This window comes from Henckelia pumila, chromosome 4 (assembly GCF_033568475.1).
Source record: "Henckelia pumila isolate YLH828 chromosome 4, ASM3356847v2, whole genome shotgun sequence".
In the NCBI taxonomy this organism is placed as follows: Eukaryota; Viridiplantae; Streptophyta; class Magnoliopsida; order Lamiales; family Gesneriaceae; genus Henckelia; species Henckelia pumila.
The window spans coordinates 59,436,830-59,463,525 of NC_133123.1; the positions used below are offsets into that span (position 1 = coordinate 59,436,830).

A 26,696-nucleotide genomic window follows, 5' to 3' on the forward strand; every position below is an offset into this window, starting at 1 on the left:
CGACCGAAACTTGAAGAGGTGGAAGTGGTGAAGGATTTCCCGGAGGTTTTTCCTGATGATGTTGCGGGATTGCCTCCAGTACGAGAAGTTGAATTTGGGATAGAGCTGTTACATGGAACTAAGCCAGCTTCAAAATCACCGTACATGTTAGCACCAAATGAGATGAAATAACTGAAAGGTCAGTTGCAAGAGTTGTTGGATAAGGGGTTCATCTGATCGAGTGTTATCACCATGGGGGTGTACCGGTGTTGTTTGTTAAGAAGAAGGATGAGTCAATGAGATTGTGCATTGACTACAAAGAGCTGAATCGAGTTAAAGTGAAGAACAAATATCCCTTGCCAAGGATAGATGATTTTTTGGACCAATTGCAGGGAGCAGTGGTGTTCTATAAGATTTATGTGCGATCAGACTACCACCAGTTGAAGGTCAAGGATGAGGAGTGCAGAAGACGGCGTTCAGGACTCTCTACGGCCACTACGAGTTCTTGGTACTGCCGTTTGGGTTGACCAATGCACCAATAGTGTTCATAGATTGGATGAACATTGTGTACCTTTCTTAGATCAGTTCGTCATCGTCTTCATAGATGACATAATGATCTACTCTCGCATTTTGGATGAGCATCGTCAGCACATGTCCACAGTATTGCATATTTTTAAGGAGAATCAGTTGTATGCTAAGTCCAGTAAGTGTAAATTTTGGCTTGAGAAAATTGAATTTTTGGGTCATATAGTTTCAGCTAAAGGAATTGAGGTGGATCCGTCTAAGGTGGAAGCAGTTCGGAATTGGATTACTCTGAAGAATGCTATAGAGATACGGATTTTCTTGGGTTCAGCAGGCTACTAAATGATGTTTATTCACGATTTTTCCAAGATAGATCTACCATTGAAATTTTTGACCCGAAAAGGTGTGAAGTTCTTGTGGTTAGAGCAGTGTGAGAAAAGCTTCGTAGAGTTGAAGGAGAGATTGATGATAGCACCAGTGATAGCAATTCCAGAAGACACATGTCATTTTTTGGTTTATACTGATGCTTCTAAGAGTGAATTAGGGGGTTGTTATGATGCAGGATGATAAGGTGATAGTTTATGCATCTCGACAGTTGAAGATTCATGAGAAAAACTACCCGACTCATGATCTTGAGTTGACTATAGTTGTATTTGCTTTAAAGCTGTGGAGACACTATTTGTATGGTGAGAAGTGCCATATTTTCATCGACTACAAGAGCCTAAATTATTTCTTCACTCAGGAGGAGTTGAATATGAGGCATAGACGATGGTTGAAATTGGTTAAGGACTACGACTGTGACATTAGCTACCATCCAGGTAAGGCTAATGTAGTAGTAGATGAATTGAGTCACAAGTCTGTGACATAGAACAAGTTGGTAGTTCAACATGATTTAAATGCAGATTTTGAACGAATGAAATTGGAGGTATCCGAACTAATGGAGATAGGCACTCTATCAGCCTTAGCAGTAGTTCCAAGTTTTTTTGATAGAATTTGAGCAGGCCAAACTTCTGATGAATAGTTGATGGCGTGGAGGAATAGAGATGAGGCTAATGGTGGTACACTGTATACCGTCAAGGATGGAATTGTTCATCACAAAGGTAGAATGTGGGTGCCAGCAGTAGACTCACTTAGAGTATAGGTGACGACTAAAGCCCATAGTGTTTCGTATTACCTTCATCCAAGGAGTAAGAAGATGTATAAGGACATGCAATCCTTATATTGGTGGCAAGGTATGAAGAAGGATATTGTAAGATTTGTGAGTGAATATTTGACATGTCAGCAGGTGAAGATTGAGCATCAGAGTCCAGCAAGACTTCTGAAACCATTGCCTATAACCACATAGAATTGAGAAGATGTCACTATGGATTTCGTGGTAGGATTGACAGTTACACCGCGAAGGATGAACACGATTTGGGTGATAGTTGACAGGTTAACGAAGTCAGCTCATTTTCTACCAGTCAGGAATAATTTCTCGATGAATTAGTATGCAGAGCTGTACATTCAAGAAATTTTTAGATTGCATGGAGTTCCAGCGAGAATAGTGACTGGCAGAGATCCTAAGTTCAACTCAAATGTTTCGTGAAGTTTACAACGAGGGTTGGGAATGAAGTTAGCTTTTAGCATAACTTTCCACCCTCAGATAGATGGTCAGCAGAATGAGTGATCTAGATACTCGAAGACATGTTGAGGGCTTGTATGATCGACTTTGGAGAAAATTAGAGTTGAAATTAACTTTAGTGGAGTTCACTTATAACAATAGTTATCAAGGAACTATTGGCATGACTCCGTATAAGGCATTGTATGGGAGGAGATGTAGGAATCCCTTTGTAAGGGCAGAGATTATTTAATTTTAATTCGAGAATATTTAATTTGATAATTTTGGAGTTTAAATTTAAATTATAATATTCTTAAATTATTTAGGATTGAAATTGAATTAAAAGATTGCACATGAACTGATTTGCAAATTATGAAGAAATGAGGGGCCAAAGTGCAAATTCTTGAGTTAGTGACTTTCACATGGAATTTTTATGCATATCAACGTGTATGCATCTCTTCTTCTTCAGAATTCAGCAGAAAAGTTGAAAGCTTCCATTTTCATATCCAAAATTTCATCTTCAATCTTTAACATCTCAAGATTCGGCCAACCGATTTTTATTCCAAGCATAGTTCTACGATCCTCTCTTTAAGATCTTTGATTTGATGTAAGTATTGATGAGATTCAGTAGGTTTCGAAATTATGATGTTGAAGAACTCAGAATTTGTATATATATTCATGTTCTAGAGATTACATGTGTTGATCGAGGAACGGTTGTCGTATGAAATTGTTATGATTTTTCCCAGTTTGTGTTTGAGATTTAAACTTCTTGATTTTGCTGGTTTTTGATGGTTCTTGATGATTTGAGATGGTTAGGAAGTATATTAGATTGGTGTATTGTTATATTTGTGTTTTGGTTACCGATTGTGATACCATTACGCCACCGGTTTATGATTTGAATTCATTTTGATGTCTTGTGATTGAGCTGAGAATTTCTATAGTGTAAGCTGATATTGTTTGCATATGAACACTTCATTTCAGAATTTTATTGAAGCGTGACGAGCTCGAGAACTTCGACTTCGATTGGTGAATATTTGAACAAGGTTTGAAGTCACTTTTCTTTTGAAGATTGAATGAGGAACTTGAACAGACTTTTGATGAATGTTTTTTGATGTAATTTGATCAGAGTTGAAGCATTTCAAGAACAAATATTGAAAAGGTATAAGATGACATCGATAGTAATGTGAGAATGATGATTCTTGAATTACCCTGCAAAATCACATACTTGTTAGTTTTATGTTCTTGATTTAGAATATGAATTGCTAAATCTATCTCAGGTCAATGGAACTTTGATTATGTTGTTTACCTTTGATGTTGTGTCGGATACAAACTATGAAATTCGGATATATCCAAGTCAAGACCGGATACAAATTTTGATACCAAAATCAGATAGGAATCTTGATGCCGGTATCAGATACAAATCTCGATGACTGAAGTTGGGTTTACGATACCTGTTTTGTATTTAATTTATATCTTGAATCGGATATATGCTTGATATTGCATGTTTATGTCGCTTATACTAAAAAAAATTTATTCTCACCGGAGTTATCCGGCTGTTGTCTTGTTTTGTATGTGTGCATGACAACAGATGGGGCAGGAGCTAGTCAGAGACGACACGGGTAGCTCGAGAGAGAGTCTTAGCCTGTGGAACTCGGGTTGTAGCAGAAGTTACTTATCATAATCTTATCAAACATGTTAGAAGAACAAATTCTAGTTTATGGTTTGAAGAACATGATGAATTTTTTTTATAGCTTATCCTTTTTCATGTATTTGGACTAATGGATGATGTAAGAAATATATGTACTTATGCTTGTCGTTTGATATCTATATTTGTGCAGCTTTTAGATGAAATTAGCTTGTTATATTTGATCAAACCACACAAGAACTAGTGTCTGAAGTTTGGAAAAGGAAAACTGAAGAATTTTCTGGGTTTGGGGCTGGAACAGGCGGCGCGCCCAGGCGGTCAGAAACTGCTGCCCGAGCACATCCCTTATGCCCAAGTTTCTTCCCGATCATTTTGAGGGAGCGCCTGAGCGGTGGTTTTTGACCACTTGAGCGCACCCCATTTTGAAAAAAAAAAATTCTTGGTTGATTAAACTTGATTTGAGTTATGTTCAATCATTAATTTCCCTAATATTTGATTAGAACCCCGAGCCCCCACAACAGGTGGTATCAGAGCGTAAGTTCCTAAGACTGAGATAAAAGTGAGCGAGCGGGGTAGATCGAGTCCTTCTGATTGATTTATTTATTTTTATTGCAAGCATGCTTTATGTTATCGCATGATTATGTGATTAAGCTGTAACAACATGTGTTATCACTTTAAGAATTACATGCTTACCTGAATATTTTAATTTATTGGAAGCATGTATTGATTGAGAATGAATCAGAACTGATTGATGCTCAGAACTCGATCTCTTGAGAACGCATGAGAATGATAATCAGAGAAGGAGGGGCACAGAATTATCGATATGATTTTGTATTGTGCACTAATCTGTTTGAATATCAGATATGCCTCCTCGACAAACATTAGTCACTAGACGAACAATGGAAGTTCCATGGCCAGAACAGGCCGAGGTACCACCGACTGTGGCAGATCCTTAGAATGCTCAGGGCAGTACATCAAATAATCCTATGGATGCGACTGCAACACCGATGGAAATTTTGTTGAAAAGATTTCAGTCCTTTAAGCCACCGACTCTGAAGGGGACTAAGAATTCAGTGGACTGTGAGAACTGGTTAGAGGATATCGATCACCTGTTTGACTCCCTTGATTATTCCAATGATCGTCGAGTCATACTTATTACTCATCAAATTCATGAGGTTGCAAAAATTTGGTGGATTTCAACAAATAAAGCATTGGAGAATCGAGGTACTGATAGTCGTAATTGTGTTGCATATTTTGATTTCATTATGTTGTTGTTTTGCATTCAGTTATGTGTATTAATTACGTATTTCAGTTGTATTTCATTTATCGTTTCTTCATTACTTGTTCCCCGGTTTAATTTATAGGAAGTGGCATTTTGAAGAACAAATGGATAGAATATAGCTCGCTCGATTGGCAGCATTCAACGGATTGAGAGAGGGAATTGAAGCAGGAAAGACTTCGAGACAGAACTTTGGCCGCTCGATCCGTCAAACTCTACCAATCGAGCGGCCATATGAAGAAAGGAGGATAATTTGGACATATAATTTCTCGCTCGATCCGTAAAACTTTACGGATCAAGAGAGATGGGCTGTTCGGGAAGATATTTTTAATTTTGGAAACTCTTTTATTTAGGACTTTAGTCTATTATTAAGGCTTTATTCCATTTTGTTAAGGATTATTATCAAACTTTGAAGAGTAGAGACCACGTATTCCTTGGCGGCTATGTTTTTGTTCTATCTTTTCTTAAGATTTCTGCTCTTCTTTTGATTTTTCTTTTGTTTTTCATGAATCGTTGTGGCTAATTTCTAGAACTTGGTTGAGGAAGACAAGCCCTTGATTTTGTTTATTCGTGAGATTTTGAATTCCATTGTTTAATTTTTATTGAGTATCAAAAGTTGTTTTGATTTATTTCATGCTTGTATGTGAGATTTTTGGATTGATCACCCTAGGATTTTGCTATACAATCTACTGCTAAATTAGAATTCAAATCCGTAATTATTTGAATCAACTAATTTTCGAAGCAACTACGATTGATATTTTCCGTTTGTGAATTTATTAAATTGTAGGAACAACAATTGACTAGATTAAATACATCCGTTTGTGTATGTGTTGTCTAGATTCGTCAGTTTCACTAGTTTGCATGCTATCGTGGATTTAAATCTAATCGCTTGTATTGGGTTAATTTATTCGTAAGGGTTAATTTAGAACGCTTGTGTCTAGTTAACTAGAATTAAGGTGAAACAAGAATTTAATTTTCAATGATGAATATTTGATAGAATTAATTATTTTTAGGTAATAGATGATCGAATGAATAATTTCAAGGGTGTAGTTGACCGATAACAAGGCTTGTTTCTCTTCGATTTCTTCATTTTAAATTAATCTTGCATGATATTTGATAGAATTTAATTATTTATTGTTTTTGAATTTTTAGTAGTTAATTTCAAATCACAAAACCCCTTTCTTTTATTTTAGAACACATTAAATTTCACTTTTCTCGTGGGAACGATACCTTCTCTCACTACTGCATAATTTTTTTATCTGATTCGAGTTGGGTAATTTGGGCGTGATACGACTTAGAGCTACCAAATTTTGGCGCCGTTTCCGGGGAAGGGTGTTTAATTTATTGTGTTTTTTTATTTTAAATTTTGTTTAATCTCACTCTATTTTCTTAGCTCTATTTCTAGTACTTCTTCCGTCGTTCATGCTTTCAGGTGACTCTGAAGAAGAATTCCCATACGACCCGGAGATCGAAAGAACTTTGCATAGGAGAAGGAGAGAAGTTCGTAAGAGACAGGAAGAGGACGAGATTCGGACTGAAATTTCTGTGGAAGAGATGGCTAAAAACGCAAATCTGAGCTTGATACAATTGGGCACTCCTGATCCAAATCAACAGCTTTTATGCATTACTTTTCCTACTTTAGAAAATAATTCTACATTTGAGTTAAATCTGGACTAATTCATTTACTGCCTTATTTTCATGGTCTCACAGGTGAGGATCCTCACAATCATTTGATGAAATTCCATGTGGTCTGCACGAGCATGAAACCCCATGGAGTGACAGAGGAGCAGATCCAACTCAGAGCCTTTCCTTTCTCTTTGAAGACTGCTGCTAAGGATTGGATGTATTACTTACCCTTTGGATCCATCACAACCTAGATTGAGATGAAGATGATCTTCCTGGAAAAGTATTTTCCAGCTTCTAGAGCAGCAAATGTCAGGAAGGAAATATATGGGATCAAGCAATTTACAGGGGAATCACTTCATGAATACTGGGAGCGGTTCAAAAAGCTACGTGTCATTTGTACGCAACATCAGATAAGTGAAAGTTTGTTAATTCAATATTGCTATGAAGGTTTATTACCTCATGACAGGAGTATGTTAGATGCGGCCAGTGGAAGAGTTTTTGTGGATAAAACTCCAGTACAAGCAAGGAACTTGATCGAGAATATAACTCCAATTCTTAGCAATTTGGCACTAACAGAATTGATCATGCACCAAAGAAAAATAACGAGGTAAATGTCTCTTCCATTGAGAAACAATTGATTGAACTGACGTCTCTTATGCGTCAAATGGCTGTAGGGAATGGACAAACTGCAAAGGCATGTGGAATTTGCGCTACAGTGGGACACGCTACTAACATGTGTCCCACACTTCAGTAAGAATAAGTTGAACAAGTGAATGCAACTGGCGGATTTCCTGGACCACCACAGCGGAAATATGATCCATATTCCAACACTTACAATCCTGGTTGGAAGGATCATCCAAATCTTCGATACGAAAATCCTCAGGCGAATCAACCTGGGCCTCAAGCACCACCGCACAATCAAGTTTATAGGCCACCATATCCTCAACAACAGCAGCGTCCTCAGATTCCAGCACCAGGTGAGTTTCTTGAAAATATAGTTAAGGATCTTGCAACTAATACTCTGAATTTCCAACAGAAAACCCGAGAAAGCATCCAAAACATGAATAACCATATGGGACAGCTTGCCACCGCAATCAACAAATTGGAAGCACAACATTCCAACGCTTTGCCATCCCAAACAATTCCGAAACCAAGAGAGAACACAAGTTCCATCACTCTAAGAAATGGTAAGGAATTGAAAGTTAAGGAGAAGGAAATTGATGCTTCGTCCAAGAAGGAGCAAAATGAAGAGCCAAAAGTGGAGGATAATGAAGCAACTCAGGAAGAATAACCAAAAGGTAAGTTTCCTCCCCTCTCTGATTACAAGCCTACTGCCCCTTTTCCCTTAGCACTTAAGGAATCTAGAAAAGATGAAGGGATAAAGGAACTTTATGAAACTTTTTGTAGATGTGAGGTAAAAATTCCATTGCTAGATGCTATTAAGCAGATACCTTGATATGCAAAGTTTTTGAAGGAATTGTGCCCAGCAAAGAGGAAACAGACATTGAAAGGATGTCAGAAGGTGGAGTTAGGTGAGAATGTATCTGCTGTGATCCAAAGAAAATTTCCTGCCAAATGCAAGGATCCAGGTATGTTTTATATCCCATGAACTACATGGAATGTTAGACTGGAAAAGGCCATGTTAGATCTAGGAGCATCGATCAATGTTATGCCACATTATATTTATGCATCCTTGCAACTTGGTCCTTTGAGTAAAACTGGAATTGTCATACAACTGGATGATAGGTCTAATTCATACCCTAGGGGATTAGTGGAAGATGTGATAGTGAAAGTGAATAATTTGGTATTTCCTGCGGATTTTTATGTGCTCGACATGGAAAATGGTGATCACAATAGTCCTATTCTGTTAGGCAGACCATTCTTGAAAACGTCGATGACTAAAATTGATGTTCATAGTGGCACACTCACTGTGGAATTTGATGGTGAGGTTGTAAAGTTTAATATTTATGATGACATGAAATTTCCCAATAGTGATGATTGTGTTTATTCTGTTGATATTATGGATTACTTGACACAAGAGTATTATGAGCATGCAGAAAAAAACGAGCTAGAGGTGGCTATTATAGCACCCATTCAGCAGGATGATGATGATGGGATTTGTTGCAATAGAGAATTGACTGAAATTGTGAACATTCTGAATAGTGCACCTGAGCTACCTCAATCAGGTAATGTTGCCTATTTATCCTTATCAATTTCTAATACTCTACATCATCCATCTGTTTTGCCGGAACCAATTGTTGAACTAAAAACGCTGCCCAAACATCTTAAGTATGTTTTTCTTGGAGAAGGAGAACCATTGCCAGTTATCATCTCCAATATTTTGGAGGCCGAACAAGAAGAGAAACTCGTCGTGGTTCTAAAGGAGCACAAGACTGCTATTGGGTGGACCATAGCAGATATCAAGCGAATCAGCCCTTCTACGTGCATGCATAGGATCTTGATGGAGGAAAGGAGCAAATCCCTCGCTTCAGCCGCAAAGAAAGTTTAACCCACCTATGATGGAGGTGTTCAAGGCTGAAATTCTCAAACGCCTTGAAGTTGGAGTGATCTACCCAATTTCTGACAGTCAGTGGATCAGCCTTGTCCAAGTGGTTCCCAAGAAAACTAGTATTACTGTGGTAAAGAACAAGGATGACGAATTGGTCCCCACCCGCATTCAAAATGAGTGAAGGGTTTGTATAGACTATAGGAAGCTAAATAATGCTGGAACCCGAAAGGACTATTTTCCTTTTCTTTTTAATGATCAAATGATTGAAAGGTTAGCATGTCATTCTTATTACTGTTTTCTTGATGGATACTCTGGTTATTTTCAGATTGCGATTGGACCAGAAGATCAGGAGAAGACGACATTCACTTGCCCATTCGGCACCTTCACGTACCGACGTATGCCCTTTGGACTCTGCAATGCACCGGCCATATTCTAATGGTGTATGGTTAGTATTTTTTCTGTTTTTATTGATCATATCTTAGAGGTATTTATGGATGATTTTACTGTCTATGGTGATTCATTCAAAAAATATTTATCTAACCTTGCTCTTGTCCTAAAGAGGTGTGTCGAAACAAACTTGGTTTTAAATTCTGAAAAATTCCATTTTATGGTTGGACAATGTATTGTTTTGGGTTATGTCGTCTCATCTAAGGGTTTGAAGTAGAAAAAGCGAAAATTGATATTATTTAGTCTCTACCTTACCCCGCAAGTGTGCGGGTAGTGTGTCTTTTCTTGGCCATGCAGGTTTTTACAGGAGATACATTCAGGACTTCGCCAAGATCGCATATACCATGTGAAAACTGTTGCAGGAAGATGCCCCGTTTGAGTTTGATGAGCCATGAAAAATGTCTTTTGACAAACTTAAGGACTCATTGACATCTGCACCAATCATCCAACCACCGAACTGGAGCAAACCATTTGAGATCATGTGTGATGCCAGCGACTATGCTGTAGGAGTGGTGTTGGGATAGAAAGTTGGGAAAGCATCGCATGCTATCTACTACTCTTCGCGTATTCTGAACGATGCCCAAAGGAATTATTCTATCACTAAGAAGGAGCTCTTGGCTATAGTGTTTGCTTTAAAAAAATTTTGTTCTTATTTACTTGACGCTAAAGTTGTTGTTTAATCTGATCATGCAGCTCTTCGTTTTCTGATGGCGAAGAAGGAGGCGAAGCCAATATTTGTAAGATGTATGCTACTCTTGAGCGAATTTGATGTGGAAATCAATGATAAAAGGGGAACATAAAATCAAGTAGCTGACCATTTGAGCCGTCTGGTTCATATTGATGAGGAGCTGAGCTTGCGAGAGGAATTTCCTGATGAACAATTATTTTCGGCGAGCACAGTATTACCCTAGTATGTGCATATTGTGAATTATTTAGTTATTAATGGGTTTCTCTCTAAATTTTCCAAAGCGCAGAAAGATAAGGTTTGAAGCGATGCTAAGTACTTTGTGTGGGATGACCCATACTTATGAAAACACTGCGCTGATCAAGTCATACGAAGATGTGTCCCTGCAAGAGAGGTAATCCATATTATCAGATTTTGTCACTCATATGCTTGTGGTGGTCACTTTGGAGAAAAAAAAACAGCGAGAAAGGTGTTATATTGTGGATTTTTTTGGCCATCCATATTTCGAGACGCTTACGTTTTCTGTAATTCGTGCGCTCAATGCCAGAAGACAGGTAATATATCCTAGCGCAAGGAGATGCCTCAACAACCTATTTTAGTTTGTGAAATTTTTGATGTGTGGGGCATCGACTTCATGGGACCCTTTCCCAGTTCATTTGGATTTATATATATTACTTGCTGTGGATTATGTCTCGAAATGGGTGGAAGCTAAGGCCACCCATACTTACGATTCTAAAGTGGTTGCAGAGTTTATCAAGCATAATATTTTCTCTAGATTTGGGGTTCCAAGAGCCATCATTAGTGATAGAGGAACACATTTTTGAAACCGAACTGTGGCTAGTTTGCTGAAGAAATATCATGTGACGCACAAGATATCCACTGCATATCATCCACAATCCAATGGCCAAGCTGAGGTTTCGAATCGAAATATCAAATCTATTCTAGAGAAAATAGTGAATCCTACAAGGAAGGACTGGAGCTTGCGATTGGATGACGCTTGTGGGCTTACAGAACCACGTTCAAGACGTCGATTGGGATGCCCCATATCGGCTGATTTTTGGAAAACCCTGCCATCTGCCCGTGGAATTGGAGCATAGAGCCTATTGGGCTATCAAGAACTTTAACATGCAGATGGATGAGAGTGGCGAGCATCGAAAGTTGCAGTTGCAGGAATTAGAAGAGATCTGCAATGATGCATATGCCAGTTCCAAGATCTATAAGGAAAAGACAAAGTTCTTCAATGACAAGATGATTTCTAGAAGGGAGTTCGAAGTCGGTCAGAAAGTCCTTCTCTATCAGTCACGGCTTCGATTATTCCCAGGTAAGTTGCGTTCTAGATGGATTGACCCGTTTGTTATTACTAATGTATTTTCTCACGGTGCAGTTGAGATTCAAAGCTTGGAGCCCTAAAAAATATTCAAGGTTAATGGACAGCGATTGAAACATTATCATGAAGGGGTCCAAGCCAATGACGGAGAGGACGCGCAAGATCTCACACTCGATGATCCGCCAGAAATTGCATAAATCATAGCATGCAGTCGAGCTATAGACTGTCAATTTAGCGCTGACTGGGAGACAACCCAGTGTTCTTCGTTTCCTTTCCCTTATTTTTATTTTCTAGTTCATGTCCATTTCATGTTTTTTTTTTTCGGAAAATAGAAAATTACAAAAAATATTTTTGGTTTTTAAGCTCGCTCGATCGGTCAAGTTTTACCGATCGAGCGATAATTTCTCTGCCTCGAAAGTTTTTTTGGTTTTTATAGCTCTGGAAAGGCAGAATTTTTGCAATCTTTGTCTCGCTCGATCGGTCAAGTTTTACCGATCGAGCAAGAATTTCTCTACCTCAAAATTTTTGGTAAACATTTTAGCTCTCTCGATCGGTCACTTTCAACCGATCGAGCAAGGCCTCTATTTTGTGAATAATAATTGTGATTCCCCTCTCCCCTCTCTCACTCTCTCTTCTCTCTTTTCTCAATCCCTAAATCCCCAAATTCTCTTACCCTATCAATTTCTCTAAATTCTCTTCATCTAACATCGCAGGGATGCATCGGCCATCATCTCTACTTCATCTCCGGTCATCTCCTCCATCTAGAAGGATCGCACGCCATCTCTCTCTCAGACCACGCACACATCCACCCTCCTCCGAGTTTGCCGCCTGATCCTGCGTCTCACTCTCTCATGTCGTTTCTCTCACTCGCACGCCTATCTCTCTCTCAGCCACACCAACTCTTGTGTTCGCCAATCCTCCGAGTTCGCCGGCTGGGTCCTTTGCTTGCTACGATGTTGCCCTGCTCGTCCGTTTCGGCCACAATTCTAGCCCTCGAGGCCGCCGAACTCCGATTTGCTTGGTAATTACATATCTCTCTATCTCCAAGCACTCATGGGGCCTAAAACAGTTCGACTTACCGGCGAGACTTCTAAACCACGCTCCGGGGCCGCTTCTTCCTCGCACAACCTTGCCAAAAAATTTGTCAATCAAGCGGCACATGATCGATATGATCACGCTAAGGTACATCATTTTCCTATTCCCGAGCGCGGCTTTGAATTAGCTTTTACTGATAGTGATGTGTATTGTTTTATTCGAGACCGTGATTGGAATGTTTTCTGTAAGCAACCTCAAGCCGTGTCGTCCCTTTTGTGCGTGAATTTTATGCAAATACTGCGGAGAGGATGGATAGAAAAGCCTTTGTTTGAGGAAAATTGATTTCGTATGCGCCAAATGAGTTGAATTCGTTGCTTGAGACTCCAGACTTCGATGATTCACTTTATCAAAACCACAAAAATCGATCCGGATTTGGATGAAGTAATCGGCCAACTGGCTTACGAGGGAGCTTCGTGGCTTGATCCTATTTCTTCCCTAATTTTTAAGGAGTGTTACTTGCAGTTGATTCTAGCCACCTGGTATATCTTTTTAACTCGATGTCTGATGCCGATACTTCACACGAGCGATGTTAATCTTGAGCGTGCCTTACTGCTCTATGCTCTCGATTTGGGTTGGCCGATAAATGCGGGACGCGTGATTCACAACGAGATCCAACGGTTGATTACTTCCACCGACTTGGGTCTCTACTTCCCGATGATTATTATAGCATTGTGTGTCCATGCTGGTGTTCCCACTCACCCCGATGAGGAATGTGTTGGAAAACGCGGCTCTCTGATCAATCACGATTGATACCCGGTGCAGCGGAAGTTTAAAAATTTTTATCATGGAACAATTCCATGGTGTGGGTATCAACCATTCAACGATTAAATTATTGTGTGTGTAAAATTTAAATAACAATTAAATAAATTTTACCTCAAATCTCGCAACGAGATTAATGGACACCAACAGAACAATTCTGCTCTTGTTGTCTCTCCCTGGAACCGATGAACGCCTTCAATCAGGTCCACGAACAGAGGTTTAATCCCTCTGATAGATTGCACTAGAAAATCTATCAGAAGTTTTCTGCGAAGAGAATACACGAATTTGATTCGTTATTCCTTACTGCGATTCAAAATCACAGACCGGAATTTTCTCGGGCAGAGGGAGGGAGAGGCGGCCGAAAACGTTTTGAGAGGGGCTAGGGTTTCGAAAATCCTGTCTCAAAAATTATGACCTGTTGTGTGTAATTTCTGTACTGAAATAACTTATTTATAATGCAGGCCACTAACACCTTAGGGCCCATTAATCATAAGCTGGGGCCCGACAAGCAAAGCCCGCTCGTTCAGAAATTAATATAAAATTCATCGTGACTCCGATTGATGAACTGATTTCACCAATGTGCACAGAAACCATTTCTGCACATTTTAAAGTCAAAATAAATTTTCCTGAATCCGAATTCAGTGGTTTCCAAAAAATGTCCATCCCTATGTCATTTTAGGAAACCCTACTCCCTTACTCTTAATTAAGAAGTCCAACTCCTTAGTTCATTAAATTTAACTCTTTAAATTTAACTATCTCAACGGGGATTAAAACTCCATTATACTGTGTGACCCTCAATGGTTCAGGGATACAGCTAGCCGTGGGCTCACAACTCCTTGTGACTCGGAACAACACTTTCCGACTTGCCCAACGAATCATGGTAAAGCGCCTAGCAACATCGCCCCATGATTCCCTAGGTATCACTAATAGTGCCTACAAGAACCAGTAGATTTTGGTTAGCGTACAGTACGGTCCCTTCATCCATATATCCCGATCGAATCAACAACCATTGGTATATCGAGAGTCGCTCAAGATTCGATAACTATGCAATACATCTTGAAGATCAAATTAGTGACATCGCATGTGCTACTAAGAAACCATTTCTTAAATCACATCAATTACTCTGGCCAGAGATTTATCACACTAATATCTCCTCAGATCGCATAGGATATCCACACTCGCAAGTATGTGGTGAATCCTTGACAACAATGCATTGACTCCTATATGTGTCGTAACTGTACCCAATCTCGACACCTGATGACCCCCATAGAGTCGGTAAACGAGTCAAAGCACAGCACTAGAATATAGAGTCTCCATGATGTTTCAAGTCGTAAGGACTAATGGTGTACAACCAAAACCGCGGACTTAATCCACTCGATAAGTGATAACCACTTGGAAAGTCCGGATAGGGTAGTTCGATTATTCATCCTATGAATATCCATTTGCATGCTTCGAACATCTCCATGTTCCCTACCAATGAAACGTGGTACTCCGCATCGCAAATGCTAGTCTCAAACTCGAGCGATCCTTATCCTTATTATCGGACGGCTCAATCGACTAGGAACGGTTTTAGAACATACAGTGACTATAAGATGTATTTCATGATAGACATCTCCATGTTCTACCACATCTTACATACACTATAGTATATTCAAGGTCTTTATCAAAACAACAATAGTATATCACAATATAACAATATGAAGTAATATAAAGTCATTGCCATAAAAGTGTAAATAATATTAAACAAAAGATTGTTTATACAAAGAGTCAACAAAGCCCATAGCCACACAGTTGGCTCACTGGGCACCCACTCTTACAATCTCCCACTTGCCCTATAGCCAACTAGTCATACTACGTAGACCCATTGCTTCGCGATGTTTGTCAAACAATGGTCCTGGCAAAGGCTTAGTAAGTGGATCAGCGATATTGTCTGCAGAGGCCACTCGTTCGACAATGATGTCTCCTCTTTCCACAATCTCCCGGATTATGTGGTATTTCCTCAGTACGTGTTTGGACCTTTGATGAGACCTTGGTTCCTTTGCTTGAGCAACGGCACCCGTGTTGTCGCAGTACACCGGGACTGGACCAACAAATTCAGGAATGACGCCCAACTCTTGGACGAAATTCCTCATCCAAACGGCCTCTTTAGCAGCAGCTGATGCTGCAATGTATTCAGCCTCAGTGGTGGAATCCGCTGTGGTGTCCTGCTTGGAACTCTTCCAAGAGACAGCACCGCCATTGAGCATGAACACAAATCCAGAGGTAGACTTCGAGTCATCCACATCACTTTGGAAGCTAGAGTCGGTATAGCCTTCCAGTTTGAGTTCTCGTCCTCCATAAACCATGAACATATTCTTAGTCCTTCGCAAGTACTTAAGAATGTCCTTCACGGCTTTCCAATGCATTTGACCAGGATTAGACTGATATCTGCTCGTGACACTCAGAGCAAATGCTACATCCGGTCTGGTAGATATCATCCCATACATGATACTACCTATAGCTGACGCATATGGTACATGTGTCATATTCTCTATCTCTTCATCAGTCTTGGGACACATAGACTTGGATAGAGAAACTCCATGACACATGGGTAGATGTCCTCTTTTGGACCCATCCATTGAAAACCGTTTCAATATGGTATCGATGTAGGTTGATTGAGTGAGTCCTATCATTCTCTTAGACCTATCTCTATAGATCTGTATCCCAAGAATGTAGGATGCCTCTCCCAAATCCTTCATCAAAAATCTACCTGATAACCATATCTTTGTTGACTGCAACATCCCTACATCATTCCCAATGAGTAGGATGTCATCAACATAAAGTACTAAGAATGTCACCGCATCCTTAACTACTTTCTTGTACACGCAAGGTTCCTCCGGGTTCTTGATGAAACCATAATCTTTTATTGTTTCATCAAATTTCTGGTTCCAACTTCTTGATGCTTGTTTTAGACCATAAATTGATCTCTGAAGCTTGCATACCTTATGCTCGCTTCCCATGGATGTGCACCCCTCTGGCTGCTTCATATAGATTTCTTCCTTAATGTCTCCATTAAGAAAAGCAGTCTTCACATCCATTTGCCATATCTCATAGTCATACCATGCAGCTATGGCAATAAGGATTCTTATGGACTTGAACATAGCAACTGGTGAAAAGGTTTCATCATAGTCAACTCCTTGCCTTTGAGTATAACCTTTCGCCACCAATCGCGCCTTGTAGGTCAATACCTTACCATCAGGCCCAAGCTTTCTTTTGTAGATCCATTTACACCCTATTGGAACAATTCCATCGGGAGGATCTACCAAAGACCAAACTTGGTTTGTATGCATCGAATCCAATTCTGACTGCATAGCTTCAAGCCATAAATTCGAATCCGCATCAGAAATTGCTTCCTTGAAGTTTCTTGGATCACATCCAATGTCGGGTTCATCTTGATCCCCTTCAAGAAGAAGACCATATCGAACTGGAGGTCTAGAAGTCCTTTCGGATCTTCTAGGTGCAGGCGTGTCCAGCAATGGTTCCTGAGGTGTAGGATCGTTATTTTGTATTTCGGGTTCTTCTCGAACTTCTTCGAGTTCCATCATCTCGCCTTTCTTATCCAATAAGAATTCCTTCTCCAAGAAGGTGGCATTCCTAGAAACAAACACCTTTGTTTCAGCAGGATAATAGAAATAATATCCGATTGAATTCTTCGGATACCCTACAAAATAACATAAGCTGGATCGACTATCCAACTTATCTCCCACTGTCCGCTTCACGTAAGCCGGACATCCCCAAATCCTCAAGTACGAATACTTAGGAGCTTTGCCATTCCATAACTCGTATGGTGTTTTGTCCACTGCTTTAATGTGGACGTTGTTCAACAACAATACCGCCGTTTCAAGCGCATAGCCCCAAAACGAAGGTGGAAGCTCAGTGAAGCTCATCATAGATCGAACCATGTCCAACAAAGTTCGATTACGACGCTCCGATACACCATTAAGTTGTGGTGTCATAGGAGGAGTCCACTGAGAGAGAATCCCATTCTCTTTCAGATAGTCCAAAAACTCGGTACTTAAGTATTCTCCACCTCGATCCGATCGAAGTGCTTTAATACTTTTACCTAGCTTGTTTTCTACTTCAGCCTTGAATTCTTTGAACTTTTCAAATGCTTCAGACTTATATTTCATTAAATATAAATACCCATACCTTGAATAATCGTCAGTAAAGGTAATGAAGTAGGTGTGGCCATATTGAGTCCCAACTCTAAATGGTCCACAAACATCTGTATGGATCAAATCCAACAGATTTTGACTACGCTCAGGTTTCCCCTTAAAAGGAGATTTAGTCATTTTTCCTTTTAGGCAGGATTCACAAGTAGGTAGAGAGTTAATATCAGACATATCAAACATGCCCTCTCCCACTAGCTTGTTCATCCTCCTTGAGGAAATATGACCTAGTCTAGCGTGCCAAAGGTTTGCCGGGTTTTGACTATCGATTTTCCTTTTGTTTGTTGTCGCCGGTTTGTCAATACAATTCACTGGAACGTCTTTTAGTTTTAAATTGTATAGATCGTTTTCAAGTTGTCCATTTCCAATTAAACATTCATTCTTGTAAATATTGCAAATCCCATTCACAAAATTACAAGAATAACCATCTCTATCAAGCATAGAAATAGAAATAATGTTTTTAATTAAATCTGGCACAAATAAAACATCTCTCAACAATAATTTAAAACCATTCTGCAAAATCAAACAAACATCTCCAATGGCCGTAGCTTCAACTCTGGAACCATTCCCGAGCCTCAGCTGGGTCTCACCCATTCTAAGCCTGCGACTTCTTGTCATCACCTGCAAATCATTGCAAATGTGAGATCCACATCCTGTATCCAATACCCAAGAAGTTGTATTAAGTGACATGTTTATTTCGATATAGAACATACCCTTTGCAGTTCCTAACTGCTCAAGATACTCCTTGCAGTTGCGCTTCCAATGACCCGGCTTCTTGCAGTAATGGCAAACATCCTTGGATTTTCCATTGTTTGAAGCCTTTGTCTTTTGCTTCTTCTCGGGTTCCACTTTCTTGGGTGGGGCAGAACGTTTCTTGCCCTTCATACTTGGCCCCTTCTTAGCAGAAGATGAGGAGCCCACAAAAAAAGCTGGCTTATCCTTCTTAAGTGTGGATTCATATGTAACGAGCATATTGACCATCTCTTCAAGGGTGGCCTCTATCTTGTTCATATTAAAATTTATCACGAATCCATCAAATGAAGAAGGAAGAGATAGAAGCAGCAAGTCCACATTGAGTTCATGCTCCAACACCAAATCAAGGGTCGCTAACTTCTGTATGAGCCAAATCACTCGTACCCCATGATCACGGACCGAAGTCCCTTCACGCATGCGGCACGTCATCAACTCCTTAACAGTAGAGAACCTTTCAGCCCTCGACTGAGCCCCAAAAAGTTCCTTGAGTTGCGCGTGAATGTCAGCAGCATTCACCGTGTCCTCAAATCGCCTCTGGAGTTCATCAGACATCGAGGCTTGCATATAGCATTTGGTCTTGATGTCATGGTCCCACCATGCATCAAGCTTGGCCAATTCCTCCGGACTAACATCAGCTGGTGCTTCCTTCGGAGGTGCTTTCTCTAACACATAGAGCATTTTCTCCGAAGTTAAGACAATCTTCAACTTCCGGAACCATTCCGTATAGTTGGCGCCAGTCAGCTTGTTTTGTTCGAGGATCGAGAATAAAGGATTTCGCGAATTCATTGTATGAAATACTGAAAAGGAAAACAGACATATATCAATGATTGTTTAACAATTTACTAAGACATAAAATAGGCGAATTTAATTTTATGAATCTCACTCCCACTATTTTAACGATTTCACCACCCTCTAGTGAAAACGGGAAACTTTTTCCTTAGTGAGAACATGGAGTCCAATTGACAAACTTATGGTCCCGAATAATATCAGCCAACCATAATTCTCAAAAGGTAGAGCCCAATTGCTTCCAAAGCAACCCCCATGTATTTACCTCATGTCCAATAAGGGCCCAATAATATGACGCCGTTTAAAGTGACATGTCAAGATGACCCATCAATATTAAGTTGTGATGGACGGTCGCCATGTGGATCCCCCAATAATATGAGCCGATCCCATGGGAGTTCCACCCAACTTACAACATTTGTCGATCCAATGTACAGCTTTCCGACGGACGGGCCCCCCCAATAATATGAGCCGGACCGTATCCGCGGGTAGCATCACATACATTGACCGTTGATGGAAGGTAGGAACATTTAAACAATATTTAAATTTCCTTTATTTATCTTGATATAAATTTTAAATCATATTTAAAATGAGGGATTTTATTTATAAAAATATTTGTCTCATCATATTTAATTTATTGCATGCATTGCCGGATTCACGCAATTTATGTCTAAACATGCATACAATCATAATATCACATATTATATAGGATGATCGATTCCATTTCTAATTGACCCGTGGTTGCCAATCACGGGTCTTAGTCCAATCCTAGGTAATATGCAGTATGCAAATGCAATCCTATTACATATGCTTCCAATTTACATTTCTTCAGTCTTCATTGTCTGCTGGGCCCACCATCTTCAAATCTTGATCTCCCACTAAATCTAATGTATTTACAATAAATAACAATGACAAGTAGGGGATACATTTTTAGGGGGTGGGAACGGGCTATAAACCAAGCCCACTTTTATTACATATGACATTCATATCGGGCCATAAACCAGGCCCATTAATAAAACCAACAATAATAAAGACAAAATGTAAATTCCTAACATACACCTACAAAATTGGTCATGGCAATCGATCATCCTTATCCAATAACATTTAATTCAAAATTAATTTATTGGATAACATGCTGTGGCAATTCAAATTTAAACAAGATAAAATCATATTTTATATATAAAATCTCATTTCACATATAAAATCATATTTTATCTCTATATCAAATAAAATCATATTTTATCTATAAAATCCAATTTTACAAATAAAATCATATTTTACTTAATATATCATAAGATCATATCTTATCATCAATTGTACCAAAATAATTGATTTCAAAATTCAATTTACGGATAAAATATTAAAATTTTCCAAAAATTCAAATTTATCCAAAATCAATTTTAAAATTTACGGACTCGAACAATTCGATCCGAAATCTCGTGAACCAATCAAAAACAATTTTTGACCGGACCAAAAATAAAATTTTAAATATTAAAATTAATAAAAATATAATTTTTCCCGCGGGCCGCCCGGGACACTCCCGGGCCGGCCCGCACCCGGGGCGCGGGCCGGGGGCAGCCCGGCTGCCCCCTTAGGGCAGCGCCGTGCGCTGCCCTGGGCGGCGCCGAGCGCCGCCCCTGGGCAGCGCCGAGCGCTGCCCTGCGCAGCGCCGAGCGCTGCCCTGCGCAGCGCCGAGCGCTGCCCTGCGCAGCGCCGAGCGCTGCCCTGCGCAGCGCCCAGCGCTGCCCTGGGCAGCGCACAGCGCTGCCCTGGGCGGCGACGGTCGCCGCCTTGGGCGGCGCCGTGCGCCCCCTTTGGGCGGCGCCGTGCGCCGCCCGGGGCAGCAACAATTGCTGCCCCACCGGGCAGCGATCCAATCGCTGCCCGGGTTTTGCCCCGAAAAAAATTTTTTATTTAAAAATATTTATTTTGTTTCAAAAACCGAGACTCAAAAATTTTGTACAATTGATTAATTTAATCGTTTGATCTGAGCAACCTGGCTCTGATACCACTGTTGGAAAACGCGGCTCTCTGATCAATCACGATTGATACCCGGTGCAGCGGAAGTTTAAAAATTTTTATCATGGAACAATTCCATGGTGTGGGTATCAACCATTCAACGATTAAATTATTGTGTGTGTAAAATTTAAATAACAATTAAATAAATTTTACCTCAAATCTCGCAACGAGATTAATGGACACCAACAGAACAATTCTGCTCTTGTTGTCTCTCCCTGGAACCGATGAACGCCTTCAATCAGGTCCACGAACAGAGGTTTAATCCCTCTGATAGATTGCACTAGAAAATCTATCAGAAGTTTTCTGCGAAGAGAATACACGAATTTGATTCGTTATTCCTTACTGCGATTCAAAATCACAGACCGGAATTTTCTCGGGCAGAGGGAGGGAGAGGCGGCCGAAAACGTTTTGAGAGGGGCTAGGGTTTCGAAAATCCTGTCTCAAAAATTATGACCTATTGTGTGTAATTTCTGTACTGAAATAACTTATTTATAATGCAGGCCACTAACACCTTAGGGACCATTAATCATAAGCTGGGGCCCGACAAGCAAAGCCCGCTCGTTCAGAAATTAATATAAAATTCATCGTGACTCCGATTGATAAACTGATTTCACCAATGTGCACAGAAACCATTTCTGCACATTTTAAAGTCAAAATAAATTTTCCTGAATCCGAATTCAGTGGTTTCCAAAAAATGTCCATCCCTATGTCATTTTAGGAAACCCTACTCCCTTACTCTTAATTAAGAAGTCCAACTCCTTAGTTCATTAAATTTAACTCTTTAAATTTAACTATCTCAACGGGGATTAAAACTCCATTACACTGTGTGACCCTCAATGGTTCAGGGATACAGCTAGCCGTGGGCTCACAACTCCTTGTGACTCGGAACAACACTTTCCGACTTGCCCAACGAATCATGGTAAAGCGCCTAGCAACATCGCCCCATGATTCCCTAGGTATCACTAATAGTGCCTACAAGAACCAGTAGATTTTGGTTAGCGTACAGTACGGTCCCTTCATCCATATATCCCGATCGAATCAACAACCATTGGTATATCGAGAGTCGCTCAAGATTCGATAACTATGCAATACATCTTGAAGATCAAATTAGTGACATCGCATGTGCTACTAAGAAACCATTTCTTAAATCACATCAATTACTCTGGCCAAAGATTTATCACACTAATATCTCCTCAGATCGCATAGGATATCCACACTCGCAAGTATGTGGTGAATCCTTGACAACAATGCATTGACTCCTATATGTGTCGTAACTGTACCCAATCTCGACACCTGATGACCCCCATAGAGTCGGTAAACGAGTCAAAGCACAGCACTAGAATATAGAGTCTCCATGATGTTTCAAGTCGTAAGGACTAATGGTGTACAACCAAAACCGCGGACTTAATCCACTCGATAAGTGATAACCACTTGGAAAGTCCGGATAGGGTAGTTCGATTATTCATCCTATGAATATCCATTTGCATGCTTCGAACATCTCCATGTTCCCTACCAATGAAACGTGGTACTCCGCATCGCAAATGCTAGTCTCAAACTCGAGCGATCCTTATCCTTATTATCGGACGGCTCAATCGACTAGGAACGGTTTTAGAACATACAGTGACTATAAGATGTATTTCATGATAGACATCTCCATGTTCTACCACATCTTACATACACTATAGTATATTCAAGGTCTTTATCAAAACAACAATAGTATATCACAATATAACAATATGAAGTAATATAAAGTCATTGCCATAAAAGTGTAAATAATATTAAACAAAAGATTGTTTATACAAAGAGTCAACAAAGCCCATAGCCACACAGTTGGCTCACTGGGCACCCACTCTTACAGAATGGCTGCAGCCAATGCGTCCAGTTGACAAAGCTGCGGTTGATGCCAAGAAAGCCTACGGGGTCAATCACTTTTTGGAGGATGGGAGATTTGTTATTCGTCAGGCGCCTCCTAGGCCACCTCCTCCTTATTGTTTCTCTCAATATTATTCCATCCGCGAGCTCACCGCCTTTTCCCATCATCAAAATGAATTCAATTCTGTGGCCTCTCATAACTCTCAAGCTGTGGATGCTCTCATTTGTAGTATATCTTTGCATCTCGGAATTGATCCAGCCTCTGTTCCTGATGCTCTACCATACCCTCCGCCCTTCCAGTTTCAGTATTCCAGTCCTGTTCCCCCTCCTGAGGTCGAAGAGGAGGACGATGCCAACCAGTAAACCAGGGGAGTTTTGTTTTGCATTTTGCATTGCAATGTCATTTAGTTCTTTGTTATGTTTTGTGTTTTGAATCATTGAGGGCAATGCTTCATTTAAGTGTGTGTGTGGGGGGGGGGGGGGGGGCATTCATGATGTTGCATTTGTTTTTGTTGAGTATTTGCATTTAGTTTATGAATTGTTGTGTCGTTGTTTCGTGTTTGTTCGAATGCATGAGTAGAGGATGAAATTATTGCCTATGATGAGGAAGTTGAGAAAAAAAATTGATTTTTTTGTGAAAATTTTATACTCTTGTTTGGATATGAGAAACCGTAGGCTGATTAATGAATATTTCAAGCACGCATGTTTAACGATGAATTGTAGTGATGTATTATTGTGGATGTCTGTTAGACCATTGCACAATAATAGGTGTTTGTGGAACTTGATAGTTTTTTGAATTTTGATGATCTCTTTAATGTGGCATATACAATCTTGGGTGCACCTTTAAAATCTTTTATGAAATGTTTATGAAAATTCACTTAACTCCATCCGGGTTGCGAGCAAAAGATTGAAATCCTAATCGTCTTGTTTGTGGCTAAGTATGCAGATAACATGGGGTTAAATTTTTGAATTTTATTTAAATAAAAATTCCATCCGGGCTTGGAAAGTGATTGAAATTCTATTCATATATTGTTCCATAGCTAAGTTGCGGATTTAATGGGATTGTAGTTCCATCCGGGCTATAGACGAGGGGATTGAAATTCGAATCCTATCTAGTTATAGCTAAGTATGCGGGTAATTATTGGGACTTTAAAAATGTCTGGTGCAAAATCCGACGGTGCGTAATTATATCTCAAGAGAGTTGTGTTGTGTTGAAGGATTGTTAAGAGGAGGGTTCTTGATTGTGAAACTTACACTGAATTGTTATAGGTCGGCGAACAGTCTTGAAACTTTGTCTTTTGAAATTGCATGTAGCTGGGGTAACATGTCACACACACACGTTCACATTTGACTTAAGGTGTATCATTGATAATCGAGAGTATGTATGAACTTGTTTTGTGTGGAAAAAACTTCTCTGAGGCTATGTTATACATGCTTCGTCCTTGCTTATGTGTTTGTTATGTTTTCATTTTATTTTTGCATGACTTGCTCGAGGGCGAGCAAGTATTAAGTCTGGGGGAATTTGATAGTCGTAATTATGTTGCATATTTTGATTTCATTATGTTGTTGTTTTGCATTCAGTTATGTGTTTTAATTACGTATTTCGTTTGTATTTCATTTATCGTGTCTTCATTACTTGTTCCCCGTTTTAATTTATAGGAAGTGGCATTTTTAAGAACAAATGGACAGAATATAGCTCGCTCGATCGGCAACATTCAACGGATCGAGCGAGGGAATTGAAGCAGGAAAGACTTCGAGACAGAACTTTGGCCGCTCGATCCGTCAAACTCTACCGATCGAGCGGCCTTATGAAGAAAGGCGGATAATTTGGACAGAGAATTTCTCGCTCGATCCGTCAAAATTTACGGATCGAGCTACACGGGCTGTTCGGGAAAAATTTTTAATTTTGGAAACTCTTTTATTTAGGACTCTAGTCTATTATTAAGGCTTTATTCCGTTTTGTTAAGGATTATTATCAGACTTTGAAGAGTAGAGACCAAATGTAACGCCCCGATTTTATCTTAAATGAGCTTATTTGAGTTAATCAGATTTTCCAGAGTTCAAGAGCCGACTTGATTTTGATCAGGGTCTATTTTGCAAATTTTGGAAATTTCAGGGACTAAAATGCAAATATTGGATTTAATATATTATCTTGACTTGGAATGACTTATTCTTCACTCCATCTCCTTCCCTTTGCCGCCATCCTCCATTGAAGCCGCCCCTTTGAGTTTTCAAGCTTTTGGATTTCAGTCCGAGCTCGATCCGTTCGTTGAAATTTATTTCTGAAGGCAGTTTAGCGATCACTGCAGCAAGAGCTTCGTTATATCGTAATTTTCTCCGATCAGATACATTCTATTTTTCGGATGTTGTTAGAATCGATTGAGTTTCGGGTATGTTGTTCTTGGCAGAGTTCTGATCGTTTATTCTCTGTCGGTTTTGAAATAAAGCGTCGTTCGGAATTGTTATGATTTTTGAAAGCCTATTTTCGAAAATCTAGTTTTGAGATTTGTTGGGTTTGAGCCTTTATTGTTGTCTTAGCATTGATATGAGCTGATATCGATATTGTACTGCTGTTTGCGTTTCCGGTTTGTTCAGTTTATAGCCGTTATGCCGCCGGTTTGAGTTTTGGGATTTCGAACCGTTTTTGAGTTGTTGAACTTTGGCTTGTGAGTTTGATCCTTGTTGTTGATCATCTATTGTCTCCGTACACATTCGTTGGAGTTTGTCAAGCCCGGTGTTAGCAACATTCGATCGTCGAAGAGTTGGACAAAGAGCGGTAAAGAGTTTACCTTGAGCCTTGTTGTTGTTTAGGTTGTATAGATTTTAATATAACCTCTTTTGTAGCGTATCCAGAGTTGGAGCTACTTGCATTGAAAGGTACAAGCAGTCGTCGTTAGCGGGATAGCATACTCGGGACAGTTGGTTCTCGAGTTTCCCTTAAAATCACACACTTGCATCAATAATTGTTCTAGCATGTGGAACTTGTATTTTGTTGTTGATTGAGTTTTGTTATATGACTTAATTCTTTATGTTTTCTTATGCATTCATATTGAGCCAAACCCTTGATTTCAGCGGGCAGAAAAACTTTTTTTGTTTAGACGTTTTGGGGGCTATATTGCGAGTGGCCTAGGTGTAGAAGTTCACCTAGTGTCAGCATACTCCTTATAGTTGCACCAAAGTCCAGGGGAGTGGGATACGTGACACCACCTCAATTGGGAGAGTCGGTGAGTCATTACGTAATCTCATTCTCGGGATCGCAAAAGCAGAGCAGCAACCCCTTGTTTATCAGAGTTGATATACCTGTTTTAAAGACATACATATCATTCGTTTGGATTTGATTATGTTGTCTTGAAATCATGTTGTTGTTATATTACATGTATTGCTTGTTATGATGCTTTTACTGGGAATATCATTCTCGCCGGAGTTATTCGGCTGTTGTTTTGTTTTGTATGTGTACTTGGCAATAGGTGCGGCAGGATCAAGTCAGCGAAGACCTGGTTAGCATCAAGAGGAAGAGCTAGTAGTGAGACTCAGTTTAGAAGTCGTATCAGCATGTTTATCTAGTTTAATATTGAAGCATGTTAGAACTCA

At 39.8% G+C, this 26,696-nt stretch overlaps 1 protein-coding gene across 1 annotated transcript; it reads left to right on the forward strand.

Annotated features, from left to right (window-relative positions):
• Nucleotides 1-9,167: 9,167 nt before the first annotated feature.
• LOC140861054 (uncharacterized) lies at nucleotides 9,168-9,983 on the forward strand. Its single transcript, XM_073264061.1, has 3 exons — nucleotides 9,168-9,334; nucleotides 9,483-9,602; nucleotides 9,902-9,983. Exons 1-3 carry the CDS (start codon nucleotides 9,168-9,170, stop codon nucleotides 9,981-9,983), a joined length of 369 nt encoding a protein of 122 aa, XP_073120162.1.
• The last annotated feature ends 16,713 nt before the right edge of the window (nucleotides 9,984-26,696 follow it).